Genomic DNA, 21,254 nt, shown 5'->3' with positions numbered 1-21,254 from the left:
CCCCCCTACCCAATCCCCACCCCCACCCCCCAAGCAGACCCTGAGGCAAGGATCTGATCATTGGGAGATTATGTGGACACCAAAGGAAACAGCAGTTGGGAAGGCGGAGAGGCGAGGGAGAACAGGCATTCCATAAAGAGTGTGTCACCCAGCTAGCCCCTCCTGCGGCATCTGGAGCTTGGTGCCACCAGGGAATGTGGGAGCCAGAGCAGAACACGCCTCAGAGCAAGGCCACCCTCGGGACAAGGGAGCTGGGGTAGTCACACCCCAATTCCCACCAGTGTAGGTGGAGGGCGGCTCCTGGGGGCTCAATTCCCCCCAGTCTAGGTCTGCTTCATGGGAGGGAAAATGGGCCCCCGGGGCCAGAAAGACAATCCTCCATCAGAGAAATATAGAGGCAGACACACACAGAGGAAGGACCAGGGACTGGGAGGCATCGACAACATCTGTTACCCACTTGCCCAATATAAACCCCCTCGTGCAGGAGCCACATGCAAGGGTAGGCGGCGAAGCCCCGCCCACCAGGTCCCAGCTCTGCACCAGCTGGGGAAACAAACAAGTAAAATTGCCAAGAAAAAAAAAAAAATCAGTCAGGGATACACTGGACAAAGAAAATAAGAGAGAATTATTCATGGCCAATGGAAGGGCATTTTTTTTTAGAACAGATGGTCAGGGTAGGCCTCTTGCTGGAGGTCCCTAATTCCTAACAAAGGTGCTTTCCTCTTGCAGAATTAACCCAATGACGCAGATCCACGCCCTCGGGCAGATGCTGGATTGCCCACAGAAGTAGCCCCAATTTAATAAATTACCGTAATCAAAAAGCAACAAGCTACTGATACACACACCAGTTTGGATGGATGTCAAGGGCATTATACCGAGCGGAAAGAGCCGGTCTCAGAAAGGTTACAGGCAATATGATTCCATTTATATAGCATTCCTGAAGTGACACAGAGCACAGAGAACAGATCAGTGCTTGCCAATGTCAGGGACAGGTGTGAGGAGGTGTGGCTATAAAGGGCTGAGTGAGGGGCTCCCTTTGTGGTGATGGAACTGTCGCTGTGTATCTTGGTGTAGTCGTGGTTACATGAATCTATGTGTGATAAAACTGCCTAGAACTCTCTCTCTCTCTCTCTCTCACACACACACACACACAAATGCGTGTACGAAGGTCTGCACATGATACATCAGTTAATGTACTAGGGTTACATAGGATGTCAGCGATGAGGGAAGCTGGGCAAGGACACATGGGACCTCTCTATACTTTTGTTAGTTGAGATATCATTCACATATATCAAATGACCACTTTCAAGCGTGCAACTCGGTGTTTTTGTTGTTTTTTAGTATGTTCCAAGGCTGTGCAATCATCCCCACTATCTTTTTCTGGCATATATATATATTTTTTACCACCCTAAAAAGGAACCCCATACCTTTTAGCAGTCATTCCCCACTCCTGCCTTCCCCAGCCTCTGGCAACCACGGATCTATATTCTGGTTCTATGAAGTGCCTGTTCTGGACACTGCCTATGAATGCAATCGTATTAAAATGGTCTTCTGTGTCTGGTTTCTTTCACGCAGGGCCCTGTTTTCAAGATTCACCTGTGATGTAGCAGATGTCGGCGCTCCATTCCTCTTCAGAGCTGAGAACTACTTCACTGTATGGCTACAGCACGTTTTCTTTATCGGCCCATGGGCCCGCAGCTATTCAGGTCATTGCCACCTAGCGGCAATTACGAACGATACCACAGTGGACATCCATGTATGTGCTTTTGTGGGAACACATTTTCAGTTCCCTTGGGTCTGTACCCAGGAGTGAAATTGCTGGGTCATGTGGTAACTCTACATTTAACTTCTGGAGAAACAGCCAAACTACGGTCCGCAATGGCCGTCCCATTTTTCTTTTCTGTTCCCACTGGGAAGGTAGGCTTTTCCCACGATTGTCAATACTGTTATTTTCTTCCTTCTCAAAAACAGTAACACCTTTGTGGGTGTCAAGTGATCTCTCTCTGTGGTTTTGATTTGCATTTCCCTGATGATGAATGATGTTGAACACATTTCCATCTGTTTCTTGGCCATGTATGTCTTCTTTGGAGGAACGTCTATGCAGAGTACCTTGGCCATATTTTCATTAAGGTGTTGGGTCATTTTGCTATTGAGTTTAAGAGTTCTTTTCTTCACGTATTCTGGATGATAAACCCTTATCAGATATACGATTTGCAAATACTTCCTCCCATTTTGTAAGCTGGTGTTGGGTCATTTTGTTGTTAAGAGTTCTTTTCTTCTGGCGCCTGGGTGGCTCAGTGGGTTAAGCCACTGCCTCCGGCTCAGGTCATGATCTCAGGGTTCTGGGATCGAGTCCCGCATCGGGCTCTCTGCTCAGCGGGGAGCCTGCTTCCTCCTCTCTCTCTGCCTGCCTCTCTGCCTACTTGTAATCTCTCTCTGTCAAATAAATAAATAAAATCTTTAAAAAAAAAAAAAGAGTTCTTTTCTTCACATATTCTGGATGATAGACCCTTATCAGATATATGATTTGCAAATATTTTCTCCCATTTTGTAAGCTTTTCACTATCCTGATGAATGTCCTTTGATGCAAAAGTGTTTTAAATTGGGCACCTGGGTGGCTCAGTGGGTTGAGCCGCTGCCTTCAGCTCAGGTCATGATCTCAGGGTCCTGGGATCGAGTCCCGCATCGGGCTCTCGTTCAGCAGGGAGCCTGCTTCCTTCTCTCTCTGCCTGCCTCTCTGCCTACTTGTGATCTCTCTCTCTGTCAAATAAATAAATAAATAAATAAATAAAATCTTTTTAAAAAAAGTGTTTTAAATTTTGATGAAGTCTGATTTATCTATTTTTTCTTGTGTTGCTTGTGCTTTGGATATCATATCTGAGACCTCACTGAAAAGCTCAAGGCTACAAAGATTTATATCTATGTCTCTTCTAAGAGTTTTACAGCCTTTGATCCATTGAGCTAGTTAGGGTACAAATCCAACTTCATTCTTTTATGTGCAGAAATCCTGTTGTCCCAATACCATCTGCTAAAAAAAAAAAATGACTTTTTTCTCCAACCATAGTATTGGCATCCTTGTTGAAACTCAATTGACTGTAGATGTAAGGGTCTATTTCTCTATCAATTCTATTCCACCGATCTCTCTGTCTATCCCTATGCCAGTACCACACAATCCCGATTACCGAAGGTTAGTAGTAAGTTGTGAAACTGGAAGTGTGAGTCTTCCGATTTTGTTCTTTCTGACATTGTTTTAGCTATTCTGGCTCCCTTAAATTTCCATATGTATTTTAAGATCAGCTTAACAATTTCCACAAAATAGGCAGCTGGAATCTTGATAAGAGTGCATTAAATCTGTAGATAAGTTGGGGAGCACGGCCACATCAATAGTATTAATTCTTCCAATCCATGAACATGGAATATCTTTTCCTTTATTTGGTCTTCCTCAATCCCCACCAACAATATTTTGTATTTTTCAATGTATAAGTCTTTCACTTATTTGGTGAAATTTATTCTTTTTTTTTAAAGATTTTATTTATTTTTAATTTTATTTTATTTATTTATTTATTTATTTATTTTATTTATTGACAGACAAGAGATCACAAGCAGGCAGAGAGGCAAGCAGAGAGAGGAAGGGAAGCAGGCTCCCTGCTGAGCAGAGAGCCTGATGCGGGGTTCAATCCTAGGACCCTGGGATCATGACCTGAGCCGAAGGCAGAGGCTTTAACCCACTGAGCCACACAGGCGCCCCGTGGTGAAATTTATTCTTAAGTATCTTATTCTTTTTTTAATTTAAATTGGTACAGCCACTGTGGAAAACATATGGAAGTTCCTCAAGAAGTTAAAAATAGGGCTACCTTAAGTATCTTACACTTTTTGCTGCTATTTTAAACAGATTTTTTTCCCCTTAATTCCCTTTTCAGATTGTTCATTGCTAGGGTATAGAAATACAACTGATTTTTTTTTTTTTTTGTATATTGGTCTTTTATCCTGTAAACTTGCTGAACTTGATTACACTTTATCAGTAATTTTTGTGGATTCTTTAGAGTTTTCTGTATATAAGATCATATCACCCACAAATATAGTTTTACTTCTTCCTTTCTAACCTCTTATTTCCTTTGCTGCCTAACTGCCCTGGGGTGAATCTCCAGTACAAGCCTGGACAGAAAGGGAAAAAGCAGTCATTCTTGTCCTATTCCTGATCTTAGGGTGAAAGTTTGCATTCTTTCACCAGCATGACCATAGCTGTGGGTTTTCACGGATGCCCTCTATCTGGTTGAGAATGTTTCCTTCTATTCTTGGTTCATCTATGGTTTTCATCACAGAAGGGTACTGAATTTTGTCGAATGCTTTTTCTGTATTCATTAAGAGTCACATGGTTATTTTTCCCCCATTCTATTAACATGTTGTATTACATTGATGGATTCTTGTATATTGAGCAATAAAACATGCATTCCTGGGGTCAACTCCACTAGGTTTCAGTGTATAGATCTTTCTATGAATCGGTAGACTTGGTTTGCTGATGTTTTGTCAAGGATTTTTAAATCTTATTCATATAAGGGATTGTTGGTCTATAGTTTCCTGGTCTTGGGATGTCTTTGTCTGGTTTTTGTTGTCAGGGTAATACCAGCCTCAAAGAATGAGTCTGGAAGTGTTCCCTCCTCTTCTATATTTTAGAAGAGTTTGTGAAGGATTGGTGTTAATTCTTTAAATATTTGGTATGATTCACCCATGAAGCCATCTGGTCCTTGGCTTTTCTTTGTGGGAAGTTTTTTTTTTATTATTAATCCAATCTCTTTACTTGCTGTCGGTCTAGCCACATGTTTTACTTCTTGTCGGGTCAGTTTCGGTGATGTATGGCTTTCTAGGATGTTGTCCAGGATATCTTCATTTGTTGGCATAAAATTATTCAGAATATTCCCTTATAATCTTTTCTCCCCCTGTCAGGTTGCGAGTAATGTACCCCTTTTCATTCCTGAGTTCAGTAACTTGAATCCTTTCTCCTTTTTCCTTGTCAAACCTAGCTAACAAACCTAGCTAAAGGTTTGTTAACTATGTCAATCTTTTCAAAAAACCAACCTTTGGCTTCACTTCCCTCTATTATTTTTCTCTTCTCTGCACAATTTTTAAAAAATAATTTCCGTGACTGTATGATGACTTCCAAGTAAAAAGTACAAAAAAATGTATGGTGTCCATTTACATGCTGGGGATATAGTATGGCTAGGGAAGACAAGGATGTGTAGCTTAATGGAGGGGAGACAGAGAATGATCAAGCAACAAGATCATTTCTTAATGTGAGAAGTACCCTGAAGAAAATGACATTTTCTGGGATGGTGTGTAACAGGACTCCTCCCCACTGTAGTCAGGGAAGGGCTTGCTTAGACAGTGGTATCTGGGCTGAAATCCAAATGGAGAGAAGGCAGAACTCTGGAAGAGTTCAGAGGTGATATGAGCTGGGAGCATCAGAGGCGCAGAAGGAAGCCCCTGTGACTGCTGGAGCCTGGTGCGGGGGTAGGGGGTGTGAGAGGCAGGCAGAGCTGGAGGCCTGTTTACAGACAGCTTCCCAGGCCATGGGAGGCACGTGATTTTATTTCTAAGTGGGCTGGAAAGTCATGGCTAGGGTTTTAAGTAGGGGAAGGTTGCCGGCTGACATTTGTAAAACATCACTTTGGACCCAGAGTAGACAATGGAGTGGAAGGGACTGGAAGAGAAGACGATGACAGAAGGCCATTTCATAGTGCCAGCAAGAGGGGACGGCACACTGATCAGACTTAGGGGCCACGAGGGAAACGGAGAGAAGGGGCCAGACTTGGGCTCCACTTTGGAGGAAGAATCAGTGGGAATTCAAGTCGGGAACTCAGAGAAGCAGACGAGCCTCGGTGTATCCATTTGGACTCATCTTGAAGCCATGGGCCTTGGCGAGGCCAGTAAGGGATGCAGTGGGCGCAGAGTGGAAAAGCGTTTGCACCAAGCACGAGCAGCTCCCGCTCTCTTCCACTGAAGTGACTCCGCTTTCGAGCCCAGACTCCACGTGCAGCTCCTCCGGGTGCGACTGCAGCCAAGCTCCCCCACTCCACGGCCGTGTGGCTGGAGCAAGTTGCCTGTCCTCCTCGTGCCCTGGTTTCTCACTGAGCAAATGCGGAGAGGAACTCGAGGCTCCTGTAGGGATGGGCCAAGGGATGTCTGTGGTCCTGGCCCGTGCGCTGTGGGTCTTTAATCAACCCCAGTGAAACTGTGTGGTCCTGAGAGGCAGTTAGGACTGGAGGTCCCGGGCCCAGTAAATAGGACGACCATCGGGGAGACCCCGTGCCGGGGCGTCAGGGGTAATCCCGCACAAGATGGCTGGGCCCACAGATCGGGCAGCCTGCGGGAGACGGCGGCCTCCTGTCCCAACCTTGGGGCCCAAATTTAAAACCCCAATCCCACCAGAACCTCCGGCCTATTGTGTAGCAAAGCTCACCCAGCCTCTGCTGAACAGAGGAAAAGGAAAGTCATCCTGAGAACCAGCCCCAGTCAAACCCAATGACGCTTTTTATCGCCCCGGTAGGCTCTGTTCTGTATACAGCAGGCTTCCAGAATGCCACTGCTCTGCGCAAGGAGAGGGAGCAGGGAGGGGCACTCTAAGCCCTTGTAGCATACACCGGCGCCTACAGACTCAAAGCAGGAAGCAGAGCAGGAAACGCAAGGCCAGAGCCTCCCAGGGGCCATGACCTATGGGACCTGTTTCTTTCAAGGTCACAGAGCTGCTGCTGTCCCCACCCAGTCTAAACCTGTGGACGGTGGGGTTTCTCAGCTACCTAGCATCTCCCCTGCCTTCCTTTCAGCAAGGACGCTGAACTTCTCCAGGGAGGACTGCCTCCCTGCCCTGCCGCGGCATCTCAGTGTGACTGGCATTCAGGTGCCCACCCCCCCAGCCAGGCTGGCCAGCAGCCTTCCTCTCCTGGGACGGTGTGTCTCCATCAGAGTGACAGGAGGGCCAACCAACGAACCAACACTGCCCCCCGCTCCCCCAAAAAGATGACACCCTTGGTGCTCATGCATTCTGGATGCCACCTAAACCCCCAACGTGACCATTGGGGCTGCCCCTTCTGGCCTGGGGGGGGATCGTCAACTGACCAGCTACCCCAAGACTTGCAACAAAGTTCTTTGTTAGAAATTTGCCGGACTCCCATTTCGTCTGCCGACAAGCCCATCCTATGGATTCTCCACCCTCCAGTTCTATTTTTCAGGAGGCAGAGAAACTGATTTTCAGAGAAGACAGGCAAGTTGCCAAAGGCTACCGAGTCAAGGTCAGAATGTGGGTCCCTAGGACTGAGGTTCCGAGAGCTCACCTTTCTTGTTTCCTCGTCTTTAAATGGGAACATCTACTTCTTCATGGTATCGATACTCTGACAATAACAATACTGTCAATAACAACAATAACAAGCACAGCGAGAACTGATGTTTTGGAGCCTTCTGGAAGAGCCAGGCGTGGTGCTACATTTGATCCTCGTGACATTGTTGCAAGAGAAGGGCTATGGCTGTGCCACGTGACAGATGAGAAACTAAAGGAGAGGTTATGTGAGTCGCCCGCGCTCACGAGGCTGTAGATGGTAAGCTTCAAACACGGGCCTTTCTGCTTCTCAAGCCTGCGTCCCACTAGATATAAATAAAATTATACATAGGATGCCCCGTGCCTGGCAGGAGGCAGGAACTGAAAGTATGGTGAATGTTTTCACTTTTAATACTTTTTCAGAAAAATAAATAACTTGTTCTTTGGAATTGAGAATACCAGCGCAGGGGAGGAAATTTTAAAAGGTGCCAAAGAGCGCCCAAGGGAAGTTGTCCACAAGTCACCTCTGTGCCTTGCCCACCCGTATACAGAGGCAAAAGCTGTCCCCAGTTTCTCAGGCCCCTCCTGGAGGGAACTAATCGGGACGCTGAAGCACAGAAGAGGAAAGCGGACTGGGCGGGGCGGCCCGCCTCAGCTTACCTCCCAGCCTCTGCGTCCAACATGCAAGTGGAGACAGGAGCGAACACCCGTGCTCTCTTTCTTTCTTTCTGACCGTTCGATATTTAAAGGACAGGAAGGTTTGGTGTTTGCTGGGAAGCAGGACGCTGAGCGGGTGTGGGCCTGGGGCCTGAGCGGTAGGCTAGGAACACGGCCCCACTACCTTCTAGGAGTGTGACCTTGACCGATTCATATTCCTCCCCAGGCCTTGGTGTCTTGTCTATAAAACGAAGGCAATGACCTCAATGACCCTCAGGGGTCCCACACTTGGCGGTGCCTGGGGTAAACTACAGGGTGGAGGAAAGGGGGCTCCACTTTGCTCCCCCTCCCAAGAAACCCCACAGAGCAGGGATCCGGGAATGAGCTCGGGGGGTGGCCGGGGAGGCCCTCACTGGGACCTTTCCCTCGGGCTCCTCCTACTTTGCCCAAATGAACGACAGTGGAAGATTCTATTCTTCCCCTCCCCAGACCTGTATCACCCGCACCTGCACCACAGCCCTATTGTGGGCAGAGAAAATGCATCAAAATACGAGGCTGAGCCACACTCCGGTACTGCCGCCACTTACAGCGAAGCTCCTGTTGACCAGGTGGCCCGGCTCCCCAGGCGTGTCCGTGGTCCGGACATCCACATCATGGGGCGACACATAAAGCTTGGTGTTGTGCAGGTCAAAGAACTCCACTTCCGTGAGCCCCACCCAGGACGCATGGCCCCAGTTGGACAGGATTTCCAAGGTCACACAGATGGCATCTTCGATGTCTCCGCCTTTTATTCTCAATTCATCCTTAACGAAGAGAAAAGAATGCCAAAGGATCAAAATGGGACAGGCTGGATTCAGCTTACCACTAAGCAACAAGTTAATTTAGCCACTCAGGGCCTCAGTTTCCCCATCCATATGAGGAGGGTAAGAATGCACCCTTACACACGGTTATTACCAAGATTAAAAGAGCTCCTATTTGTCAGGCACTTAAAATATTATTACTGGGGGCGCCTGGGCGGCTCAGTCGGTGAAGCGTCTGCCTTCGGCTCAGGTCATGATCCCAGGGTATTGGGATCAAGCCCCATGTGGGGTTCCTTGCTCAGCAGAGCCTGCTTCCCCCTCTCCCTCTGCCCTACCCCCAATCTACTTCTGCTCTCTCTCTCTCAGATAAATAAACACAATCTTTAAAAAAACACATAGTTACCGTGGAACCCTAGCAGTATTTTCTTTTTAAAGATTTTATTTATTTATTTGATAGAGAGAGATCAGTAGGCAGAGAGGCAAGCAGAGAGAGATGGAGAAGCAGGATCCTTGCTTGCGGAGCAGAGAGCCCGATGTGGGGCTTGATCCTAGGACCCTGAGATCATGACCTGAGCTGAAGGCAGAGGCTTTAACCCACTGAGCCACCCAGGCGCCCCCCAGCAATATTTTCTGTAAGAGTTTGCAAATAGCAAAAAATGTCTAAAAAGCAACAGATTCTGCCTGAATGTGCTCTTCGCTCCCCCATCACTGAGTCTTTGTGGCCCACTGGCTGAACTGGGGACGGTATTATGGGCTAAATTATGTCCCCCTGCAAAACTCAGACGCTAAACCCTAACCCCAGTACCTCAGAATGTGGCTGTATTTGAAGACAAGGCTTTTAAAAGAGGTAACCCAGGTAAAAGGAGGCCATGAAGGAGGCCCAAATCCAGTCTGACCCATGTCCTTACAAAAAGGGGAGAGCTGCTCCCGAGACACACCAGGGGCGCGCATGCTCGAGAAAGACCGCGTGAGGACACAGCCAGAGGATGGCTCTCTGAAAAGCAGGAGAGGCCTTGGCAGAATCCACACCTGCCGACACCTTGCTCTTGGACTTCAGCCCGCACAACGGTGAGAAAACGCATCTCTGTTGTTAGGTCATCCTGTCTGCGGTGTGTGGTTTCGGCCGCCCTCGCAGATGAATTGGGTCGGTAACGCAGGACCCTGGCCAAGTCACTTGATGTCCCTCGGCCTGGCTGGGAAACAGATGATGACACCATCTCTCTGACATCCCGTCGTGGAGACTAAGGGAGATCCGGACACCGGGGGAGGCTCTGCCACGCATCCTGGCCCCCAGGTGCGCTCCCTAAGGGTCCAGTTCTAGCCATTTCTCCCCCAGCTGATTCGAGTGCTGCCTCCTTCGTGGGTCGGCGGTCTGGTCCGGGGCTGCGTGAATGCCATCAGTAAACAGTCACACTGCAGAATGGCTTCCCGAGGCCCCTTTGGGGCCTGACTGCAGTGCTGGTCGCCACGGATCAGTCGCTCATAAAATGGTGCATTCCCCGCGTGCACATGCCCTCTGTTAATTAGCACTGGTAATCTGCAACGGTTCTGTGAGCAGGGAGTTGAGCAAATGAACAGCAACTGTTCCCTACTTATTTTTTTAATTAATAGCCAGCGAGACGTGCTATCGCTCGCAGCGTGTGTTTGGACGCGCCTTGATTGCCACGCGATGGGGATGGGGACAGGGAGGGAGCGAAGGAGGGAGGTCAGCTCCCAGCTCCAAGAAGGAACACAGGGCTGGCTTTTGTTAGCAGAGCCCACAGCGCTGTCCTTCTCTGCCACAGGGGGCTGGGCGGGGCCCTGACCGGGCGTGAGTCCCAGGTGCACAGGAGTGAGGACCCTTAACCCCTGGGACTGGGAGGTGGATGAACTTGCGCTGGGGAGGGACGCTGTCCTGCCAAGGAGAGCCCGATGGAAGGCCCGGAGAGGCGGCACAGTTCACCTTGGCTGTTGGCAGCTCGGAGGAGGAGGCCCAGATGGGCGGCGGGCAGGCTGCCTCACAGAGGGGCTGCTGGATCGCACAACCCGTGCAATCTGAAACGTGTGAAGTCCTGCAGCGGGGCTTGGGAATGAAGAAGCTGAAGGGTCTATTAACTAAGGAAGTGTCACAACTTGCCAGGGTTGGGATTCGATGGCTTTCACCTGCTTCTGAATTGCTTGCTTTAGTTATAATCCCTCGTGGGGGTTGAAGGCAAGCGCTGGTTGGGCAGCTCCTGGGCTCTGGCATTCACTGCCCCCTCCCCTGCTCTCACCAAGAACCTCTGATTTTCCGGTCGGGAAGTCACCCCTTCTCTTTTCTCAGTCACGAGGGTGGTCCTAGAGGAGGATGGGCCCCTTCCCACCCTGGGGAGGAGGAGCCTGACTGGTCCAATGAAGCAGTGTGGCTGGTCCCCTGAGCCACCAAGAGAGGGGGGCTCCGTGATTGGCCCATGACCCACTCTCGGTCCTGTGGGTGGTGGACATGCTCTCCTCTCCTGACCATAGAGCCTGAGGGGATGAGGGCAAGAGGTAGAAACCAGGCCAGCTACTGAGGGGTCCTAGGGAGACAGCAGAGCCGGGCCTGGGTGCTGAGGTGCAGACAGAGCTCAAGGATGCAGTTGAAATGGTGGAGACGCAGCGTGAGCTGCTGGATCAAGCCCCACCTGGTCCCCACTGTGGTATTTACTATAAGAGTCTATCATTTCCTTCCCTTCATTGGATAATTCCATGTGCCCCAGGTTTTTTGTTCACCTTAGGAAGACTTGATCAATCCAGGCTCTTTTTAACGTGCCTCAGGTTTTACCACACTTAGGATCTTCATGGCTGAGAAAGCAACTAACTGTTTCATGCAGGGGACGTGGAGGGGTGGGGTAAAGCCTTGAATTTTCTCAATGTCTCTAGATGTTGAACTTCCAACTGATAATCTGCGGGCTCCTCCTTGCCGTATGCCAGGCCATCGAGGTGCCTGTCCTCACAAGACTCTTCTGTTCTAGCCTCACGGCAGCCTGTGGTCACGGATTATTTACCCAACGTGACAGCCGCACGCTCCCAGGATCAGAGAGCCTAAGAGGTCTGTCTAAGGTTACACGCCCTCTAAACAATGGCACCAGATCCGGAGCCAGAGCTCAGGTCCGAGCTGGCGTGGGGCTCTTTCTGCTGTCATGGGACTTCTCTGCGTGGCTCTGGGAGGGCTTACGTGGCCATTCGTGGGAGTGGTGAGTGCCTTGGGTAAAGGAAGGGCTGAGAAGGATATGGGGGAGGACACATACCTTCTAACACAAAAGAAACGTGAACCCCCGTTACCCTTCCGCCCGGATGCTGCCTTGGCCTTTGGGTTCATGTGCACGAACATGTCGCACGGCTGTGGCTTTGCATGGTCGCACTGCCACAACAGACCCAATGGAGATGAACATCGCCTTTTGCAGTTAACTCTGTGTCCTCGCCATTCTCATCCTGCATAATCGCCATATGATAATTCCCCTCCTTTTACACCATTGCATTGTGCTCATGTGTCGTGCCTTCCCGATTAGCTCCGTTATCATGAGACATTTATGTTATTTCTGGTTCTTTCCTTCCTCATTCTTCCCCACTTCCAATCATTTCTGCAATAGACCTCTTTGTGCTGTAGCTTTTGCTTTGTGTTCAGTGATTTCCTTAGGGTGAGAAAGCGGGATCGCTGGGCTGGCAGGACATACGTATCTCTGAGGCTGTTCCTGAGCCCGGCCTTTCTGCTTTTCCAGAGAGTTCCACCCATTTACATTGCTGCCAGCTGGGAGAGCCTGCTTTGACCTTGCCAGTCCTAGAGGTTATCATCAAAAAAAATCTGGGAGGGACACCTGGGTGGTTCAGTTCAGTGAAGCATCTGCCTTCGGCTCAGGTCATGCTTCCAGGGTTCTAGGATCGAGTCCTGCTCATCAGGGGGCCTGCTTCTCCCTCTCCCTCTGCCGCTCCCTCTGCTTCTGCTTTTTTTTCTCTCTGGCAAATAAATAAATAAAATCTTAAAAAAAAATCCTAGAGCTCAGATATCAAGTGGGACATGAAGGTTGTTCTAATCTGCATTTCCTGGTGGCCAGCGATGTTGGACGTTTTCCTCTGGGCTTACATGCTATTTATACTGCCTCTTGTGTGAACAGGCTTCTCTTTGCTGTGACCCCTGGTTCCATCCCATGCCTGCCTGGGTGCTGGGTGGGAGGGGGATGGAGACTCGGGCAGAGGGACGTTATGTTTACCGGTGCCACGGTACGGTGACACCCCACCGCACGTGGATAATGGCACCGAGGGACCCTTCCGCCCTTGGCTTTCGGGCGAGATGCCGAATGCATCTAGAAATCCCTGTAAGTCAATGTTCTCACCTCTGGGTCTGGCACACACTCCGTTGCTGAAGCAACCGTGCTGAGCCGGGCAGAGTCACTTTCGATGGCCTGGAGCACTTTCAGAAGCCTTTGCTGCTGCCTGCAAGGGGATTTGGGTTTAGCAAACCGGCAGTGACAGATGGTTCACACCAGGGAACAGACCCATCAGCACCAACTTTTCTAGCTCAGAAGCAGCTGCGGTTTGAGAAGAGAGTCCCTGCCCCACGTAGAGCTCAAAGGTGCGCACGGGCTGTTCCCCCTCTCCCCCCGCCATAATAACCGGTAACTAATCATGAAGGAAGAGCCAAGGAGAGGAAGTTGTCTGGGGCGAGATGGCATCAGACCGGAAAGACGGCTAAGACGGCGAAGCTGACTAGTAACTCGGAAGGGTCTAGAGCAAGGGGGTGGCAGATCACAGTCTACAGAGCCTGCGAGCTGAGAATGGCTTTTACCTTTTGAAGGGCTTTTAAACCAACCAACCAAGTGAAAGTCCTGAAGAATTTGCTTTCTGGGCCTTTACTAAAAACCCCCACCACTCCTGGGCCACACACCTACTTTGCACCTCCTGTTTCTGGGACCACAGGCATTCCCAACTCAGCAGAGTGGGGTTTGCAAACGCACCCCACATGTGCTGTTTAAGGCGGGGGACCCTCAAGACCCCAGAGCACCAAGGATCTTGAGGATGAAGAAAGCAGCATTGGGGGACACGTGTGACGCCCACAAACAGAGCTGTAACAGATGGAAGTACCCTCAGGGACTAGCCCTCTCCCGCGTGGAACCCGTGGGTTTGTACTCATGGCCGCCAGGGAAACAGCCCTGGTTTCCAGTCTGAGGACTGCAGACTCTTAGAGGGATGCCCGGCTGGGGCCCCTCCCACCACCCCGGCCCACTGTCCGCTGCATGGGCTACTCTGCGGGGGTGGATAAGATCTTACACAGGATGGACAGAACCAGACTAGCAAAGACACTCTGGCAGGAAAGACATAAACTCTGTTCTGTGCTTTAGGGCCGGAGGGGGAGGGAGGGTCCGGTATAAGGGAGCAGCTTTACATGGGCCTGGGATAACATAGGAGAAGCAAAGAGAAAGCGCAGACAATGAGATTCTCATCGCTGCATTGCTGTGGGGTTCTGGTTTTGTGCTGAAGCCACCTTGGTAAGTACCTGCTCCCCAAAAGGCCGATTCTGTCAATGGCTTCGCTGACGGCTCTGGCTCCCCCTGCTGCCCCGGACGGCTCCTGCGGGCTGGCCGGGCCGGTCGCGCTGGTGGCCAGGGCTGTAGGAAGCTGCGGGGGAGGGGATGGCAATGCTTAGGAAGCAGGAAGAGGGAAAAGGACTGAGAGGGACCCAGTCTACATGAGCTGGTGAGATCCAGGACCCCCCACCACGACCTCTGCAAAAAGACAAGAGATCTCTGTTTCTTATGATCAAGGGGGTCTCAGCAAACGATCTCCTCAATCAGCTGTTGAAAAATTTCTCTCATCAAAATCTTATCTCCCCCTCTCGGTCACACCCCTGCTCTGTTTGCCACAAAGTAACCAGACTCCGTGGAAGTATTCCAGTGACATCCTTATGGCCCTTATTCTTAATCCTCCTTTGACATTTATCATCTAAACTAGAAACGTGCTCCGTTCTCTATCTGCAAATGGTTTTAGTTATTGGAAGCTCTGCGGGTCCAGGGTCAGGTTATCCAGAAATCATGCCTACGGGGTGGGCAGTCCGCAGACCAGTCAGAAATGTCAGCGGACGAGGGGAAAGAAGGGCTAGGAAAGAACAGAATAAGCAGGAGGGACATATAAAGGAAACCTCAGTGGTGCTCCGTGGAGCTCTCTCCTCCCCTCCCCACCGCGTCTCCGTTCCCCGCCGTGTCGGTCCCCCTACCTGCTGGTGCCCCCCATCCCCACCACAAATCAGGTTCTTCCCACTTCAACGCACTCCCCTGTCCCTTCTACCTGCTCTTCCGTGCTGCTGGCTCGTTCCCTAAGACACAGGGCTCAGCTCAAACAGGACCCTCCAAGGGGCTTCCTCGGACCACCCGTCCAGAGGGTAGCCGCCGTCTATTATCTTCTCTTGTGTCTCTCTGAAGTCATCTGGTGTGTTTATGGCTTTGTTTGCTTGTTGGCAAGCTCCCTGAGGCCAGGGGCTAATCTGATCTGACTTAGCCACCTCTATATTCTGAGTACAGGGCCTAGACTTGTGCACAATCTAACAAACACATTTCTGAGTGTTGTGTTCGTTCACGTCTGAACTTGCTGGGACCCTCTTTGCTGAGACAGGCCTGACTGACCCAGGTAGGTACAGATACAATTTATTTATTCAGGGTCCTAAGATCTGTTTTTGTGCTGTCTTGTCAGGAAGCAGAAACGTAACAAGGAACTGGAGTCCCCGGGCCTGAGTGAGTTCTGGCCCCCCTCTCGGAACCTCGGGCAAGCTACTCCAGCCCAGGTTTCCCCATCCGTGAAATGGGCAGAATGACACGGCGCTCAGGGAGCACAGGGAGGGCCTGCAGGGACCATAGAGGGAAGCTGCCTGGAGGTTCCTGGGTGGTGCTGGGGACAGTGGGCACAAGGTCTTGTTGACCTGCTCAAGTCTTACGGACCTCAGGGCTCTCCTCCTTGCCCTTCAGCAGACTGGTCCACGGTTTTGCTGCTGGTCCCTCCATGTCCTAGAATGATATAATCACATGATCTGAGGTCAGAAGATAGCCATCCACTGTATAAACTGCACGGACAGACAAGGGCACAGAGATGCAAGGACCGTCCTGAGATCCCATAGACACAAATGTCAGGGGCAAAGGACTGAGCTCCAAGAAGACAGACAACAGGTATTGCTCGATGAACGCCCCAAAGGGCAGCCAGTGCTAGAGCCCGGGGAGCAGCTGGAAGTGTGGGGTGTGTAACCGAGGCGTGCCCAAAGCCTCCATCCTCCTGCCTCTTGTGCAAAACTGAAGGTTCCGGACACAAACACAAACACCTGCCAGGCCAGCGAAGTTTCTGGAATAGAAGCAGTGGGTCAGGGGCAGGAAAACAGGGCAGCTATGAGTTCAGGATGCCTATACAGCATCTCCTTTTTCAAGTGCTGCTCAGACACCACCGGGTCCCCGGGGAGCCTCCTGTGGTCCCTCCCCTCTGGCCCTGAACGCACCTGCAGTGGGCTGGTGGGGGGCTCAGTCTTTCTGCCGAGGAGGGCCCTCTGCAGGGCTTCGTTCTCCACCTGGATGGCCCTGAGCACCGCTGAGGCGTCTTCCTCTCGGTCCTCAGCCTCATGCACAGGTTTTCGGGTGGCTGAGAGCGGTCTCTCGCGGCGGCTTCCGGGTCCTGCAGGTGGAAATGGGGTATGCCTTTAGACTGCATTCACGGAGTGCAGCTCAAAATCCGTCAGACCTGAATCGAGGAACATCCTATAAAACAACTGGCTTGTACTCTCCAAAAATGTCAAGGTCACACAAGACAAGGGGAAAAAAAAAAGGCGCAGAGAGCAATTCCAAATTAAAGGAGACTGGGCAGACATGGCAGCAGGTTGTGGTTTCAAACCTGGCACTGGATCCTGGATGGGAAAACACTGGCAGAAAGGACATTACCACAGCAAGTAGAGGAACCCCAATACAGTGTGTGGCGTAGATAACCGTATTATAGGGATGCTTACTCTCCTCAATTTCCTAAGTGTGCTGTGCTCATGGGAAATGAATTGCCCCAGTCTTAGGAGACACACACTGCAGTGTTTAGAGGTAAAGGAGAATGATGTCTGCAACTGAATCTCCAATACACAGACACACATACATCCACACACAGATACACACAGAGCACAAATAGAAATCAGTGGGAACAAGGGGTGCCTGGCTGGCTCAGTCAGTTGAGCGTCCCACTCTTGATCTTGGGGTCGTTGAGTTCAAGCCCCGTGTTGGGCCTGGAGCTTATGTAAAAGAAAACTGATCAATCACTCAATCCATCAACTGGGACAAAATGTTACCAGCCGGTGAGTGCGGCTACAGGGTCTATGGAGGGTCAGCTGTGCTATCCTTGCAACTTTAAGTTTGAAATCGCATCTAAATAAAAAGTTGTAAGCTCTAACGAAGTACTTATGGGGACTAATATATGCTCTCGTGGAGACAGATGGGTATCTGGGAATATTTTACTTTATCCTGTTTTGCTTTTCCATGGGCAACAAGCATTGCAAAGACTTTACATCCCAATTTAAGAAAAAAAGCATTGCAATGCTGTGGGCGATTCCAGAAGTTCTAAGGAGAGGACAATTGGTTTTATAAAGTGACATGCAGACAGAGCCCGGTAAGACTGGCTGAATGAAATAAATAACGGTACGCCCACCCAACAGAGGGCTATGCAGCAAAGGAAAGCAGACTAAACTATCTGCAGATAAAATTAAATGATGGCTCGAATTTCCTTCCTAATCATCTGGGCAGTGGGTGGGGATATAGATGAAGAGACGTTGGCCATCAATTCATGACTGCGAAGGCCAGGTAATGGACACACGGAGGTCACTGTAACACCCTCTCAATTACTTATGTGTGGAATCTTTCCATATTAGGAAAAAAAAAACTCCATTTAAAAAGAGAACTGCCTGAAATATTTCTATCAGAATGCTTAAAGAGGCTTTTCCCAATTGACTTTCATCCCCTCGGCAAATATTTCTTGAGGGCCACTGTGCCTGGCTCTGTCCTCGGCACTGGGGACCCAGCAGTGACGAGATGGATCGAGAACCGGGCTTTGTAAAGTAGGACAAGTAGCCGGGGGAAATGATCAACAAAACAGAGCGTTAGATGGCAGAAAATGTTACGGAGGAACAGGCAAGAACAGAACAGAGTGGGGCTGTGGTGAGGGAGACTGTGGTCCAGGCACTGGCGTGGACACACCCGTGGGCGGTGTGCTCCCGGAGCAGCCAGGTGCCGTGTGTGGGCTGACACGTTAAGACGGGGGGAGACAGGGTCAGGAGGCCCGAATGGGGGATCACTCAAAGCCGTGGAGGTCACAAGGTTGCTACTCTGAGTGAAAGGGAGAGCCGTGGTAGGCTCTAAAGGAGGGGAGAACTGGACTTGACTTAGGTGCTGAGCTGGGGACAGAAGGGACTAGGTTTCTAGAAGTTTCTAGCTGCAGCCAGCGGGAGGCATGGCAGTGGCAGGGAAGGGACACAGCCTGCGGTCAGATCCTGCAAATGTAGTGAAGGCAGGGCCCTGGGGTGGCCGGACAACGTGGGTGTGGCTGGGAGAGAGGAAGGGCTGAGCGACAAGGGCTCAGTGGAGCGGGTTTGGGAGCGGAGAGCAGGGGCTCAGGTTTGGACAGATTGGGCCCGAGATGTATGATTCGGGCATCCAAGTGGAGCCAACAAGTTGCACGTCCACACTCGAGTCTGAGTCTGGGAGCAGGTCTGTGCCAGAGATTTGAATTCGGCAGAAGCGACTGGATTGTATCAACCAGCAGTCATGTCAAAGATGGACACGGACGCCGGCCCCTAACACACTGGGAATTCACGGGGGACCTCTTAGGATTTATGAAACAGCACCCTTCGAATACGGAGTCCTTGAGCCCAGCCATCCAGGCTGAGTCCTGAGCGGTCCATGCGGCACTGGACCACCTACTACACGGTGTCAGAATGCTGCGTCTGAAGGAATGTTCTGGCAGCAGCGTCCGGAACGGCCTTGGGAAGAGAGGAGTGGAAGCACGGCAGTTCCACCGGGCTGGCTTCCGGTACGGCTGGGCACCGGGCTGATGGGAGACCCGGGGGTTTTACGGGAAAGCTCAACTGAAATGAGGCCCTATCAGTTTCTACCGGGCGCCCAGGGAGTGGCTGTGCATTTGAACGCCCCGGTGCCAGGACCGCAGCCCAGCTCCAGCCAGCAGCTGCCGTTAGAGCTACACTCTCAGCATGGTCTCCCCGCGCCCCCCCCAAGAAAAGCTAGAATCGGAAATCTATGTGAAATCCCCTGAATTTTATGTATTTGCAGACATATTCTGGTTTTTAAGAAATCTTATGAAGGCCAATAGAGCCAGAAGGGCTAGCCTACCCCAAGGCCACAAGTCCAAGCCACTCTCCCAGGAGGGTCAGGGGCACCCAAAGGAACTTCAAATGCCCGCGGATGGCCGGCCTGGGCAACAGACAGTGAGTGGGTCATTTTCTGACTTCGATGTACTGTGTCTCGTTGTTGCCCCAATGCTGCTCCCAGGGACAGAAACGTAAGGAGCTGCTGGGAAACGAGCCGGGATCCTGCTCATCCTGGTCAAGGCCACTTTCCAGCCTTCCTTGTTGGCCCTTCTTATGAGGGACTTGGTCTGCTCTGCAACGGGGCCAGGGGGAGGGGGGAGGGAAGGAGACGGTAAAACAAATACCCAAACAGAGCAGAAAGGAGGACTGGCAGCAGCTCAGCATATCAAGCTGACAGGGGTGGGGGGTCGGGGGGTCCTTACTGGTGTGGAAATGCGGGTGGGTAAAAGGGATGCAGACGGTCACAGGGGGCTCAGGTCCTGGGAGTAGCTAGGGGGACAGGGACAGGGAGGAGGAGTCAAAGGAAGCTGAAGGACCTGGTCTTGAGCTACTCTGAAGCTGGAACAGAAAAATTCACACCCTCGCCCCCAGGGTAGCTGAGGTGGAAATGGGTTCCTGGCAAGGCAAAGGTTATTAATGACACAGGCTCTCGACCTACTCTAAGCTGTGGAATGACGTGCCCCACCCCCACTCCCCCTCACAGATCTCACAGTCAAGGGGCAGAGACAGACACGGATCAGGCAGGTGCACACTGGATCTACCGGCAGGTGGAGACAAGCGCTACAAGGAACAAAGTGGGGCAAAGGCCAGAGGTGACAGAGGTGGCAGGGAAAAAGACACTATTTGAGCCACTTGGTTAGGGTAGGTGACACCTGAGCGGAGACCTGAAGGCAGTGGGCCCTGCGAATACCCACACAAGGAGGCCATTCCACCCTGGCACCTGCCAAGGGAACAGCAGGTGCCGAGGCCCTGAGGTGGGCGGGGCTTGCCAGAGGAGGTATGGCCAGGCAGCCTGGAGCGGGCAGGAGGGTGAAGAGATGTCGGCCTTGGTTCTCATGTGGCCAGAGGCCATGTCAGCCCAACAGGCCTCACGCTACGACCCTGGCACCTGGCATGATGATTTCTGTCAAAGGGATGTAAGGAAATGATTTCGGCCCCAAACTTTGTCAGTCTCGGTTTTTGCGAATATCACTACTGCGTCCTGTTTCCTCCACCATCTGCAGGAAAGCAGAGCTGAAGAATTCAAGGCTCCTTCTGATCCTATAGCTGAATCTATAAATTAGCGACTGAGGTCGTGTGTAAAGCTAAACACGTGTGCTCACGCTATGACATGAGGGGGGCAAACCCCTGTGTTGACGGAAGTCTTGGGCAGTGCCAGGACAAGCAGAACCTGCCATTCATGAGCTTCTCCTCCGTGGCCCACATGGAGCACGTATAAAGTCGTTCTAAAGGGAGCTAGGTGGCGACCCCTGCCTTTTTACCGTCTTTCCGTGGGCAAGTGGCCCGCCCTCTGTTGCCTCAGTGGCCCGGGACTGGAGGGAAAGAGGGCGCCAGACACCGCCGCCTGTCCTTGGTCACTGCAACCCTAGACTCACCTCTTCTTCAAAGAGGATACTGAGAACGGCTTTTTCTTCCAGTGGGGTCCAGCTCTGGCTGCGAAAACACTTCTGCCCCAAGCATCTTTCCCCTGGGAGGGAACGCTCCCCCCGACAGCATGGTCACCGTGAGCTGCCTGTGCCCTTTGAGTCATACTATGCTAAGACGACGCTTTTAGAAATTGAATCACCCTTTCTCTGAAGGTCAACCCGGAAGCTCCCCTACCAAAGCCTTCCCCACCCATGGCTTTCCAGAAACATGGGCACAGGGCGCTTGCATCCTCCTGAACCTCATCTCTGCTGATCAGTTCGCGCTCACTGAGCATTTCCTCACGACACACGAGGCAACCACCTTTTAGCTCGTGTGGACGTTCTCATCGCTCACTTGGCCGAGCCCGTTTTGCACCAGCCTGAACAGCACATGAGGGCGGATTTATTTTCGTCGTACACCTAGAGAATGGCAGATTTATTCACACAATAAATTTGTGCCACCAGCAAGAACCAAATTGCACATTTTAATTTATCCCACACTGCTCTTTTCTGGTCGAAAACCATCCCTCTCCTGTTAA

General features: G+C 51.1%; 1 protein-coding gene across 1 annotated transcript in view; it reads right to left on the bottom strand.

The window, feature by feature from the left end:
• The window catches only part of LOC122895273 (katanin interacting protein), a 173,421-nt gene that overhangs the window by 49,935 nt on the left and 102,232 nt on the right, over positions 1-21,254 (bottom strand). Inside the window, exons 10-14 of the mRNA XM_044232558.1 lie at positions 16,238-16,410; positions 15,693-15,758; positions 14,258-14,379; positions 13,098-13,197; positions 8,554-8,769 (exon numbers count right to left, since the gene is read on the bottom strand). Coding sequence (XP_044088493.1) covers positions 8,554-8,769; positions 13,098-13,197; positions 14,258-14,379; positions 15,693-15,758; positions 16,238-16,410 — 677 coding nt within the window. The remainder of the gene's footprint in view (positions 1-8,553; positions 8,770-13,097; positions 13,198-14,257; positions 14,380-15,692; positions 15,759-16,237; positions 16,411-21,254) is intronic.

This window comes from Neovison vison, chromosome 14 (assembly GCF_020171115.1).
Source record: "Neovison vison isolate M4711 chromosome 14, ASM_NN_V1, whole genome shotgun sequence".
Classification (NCBI taxonomy): domain Eukaryota; kingdom Metazoa; phylum Chordata; class Mammalia; order Carnivora; family Mustelidae; genus Neogale; species Neogale vison.
The sequence above is the reverse complement of the archived record's forward strand: the minus strand, read 5'-3'. Positions and strand labels throughout refer to the sequence as shown.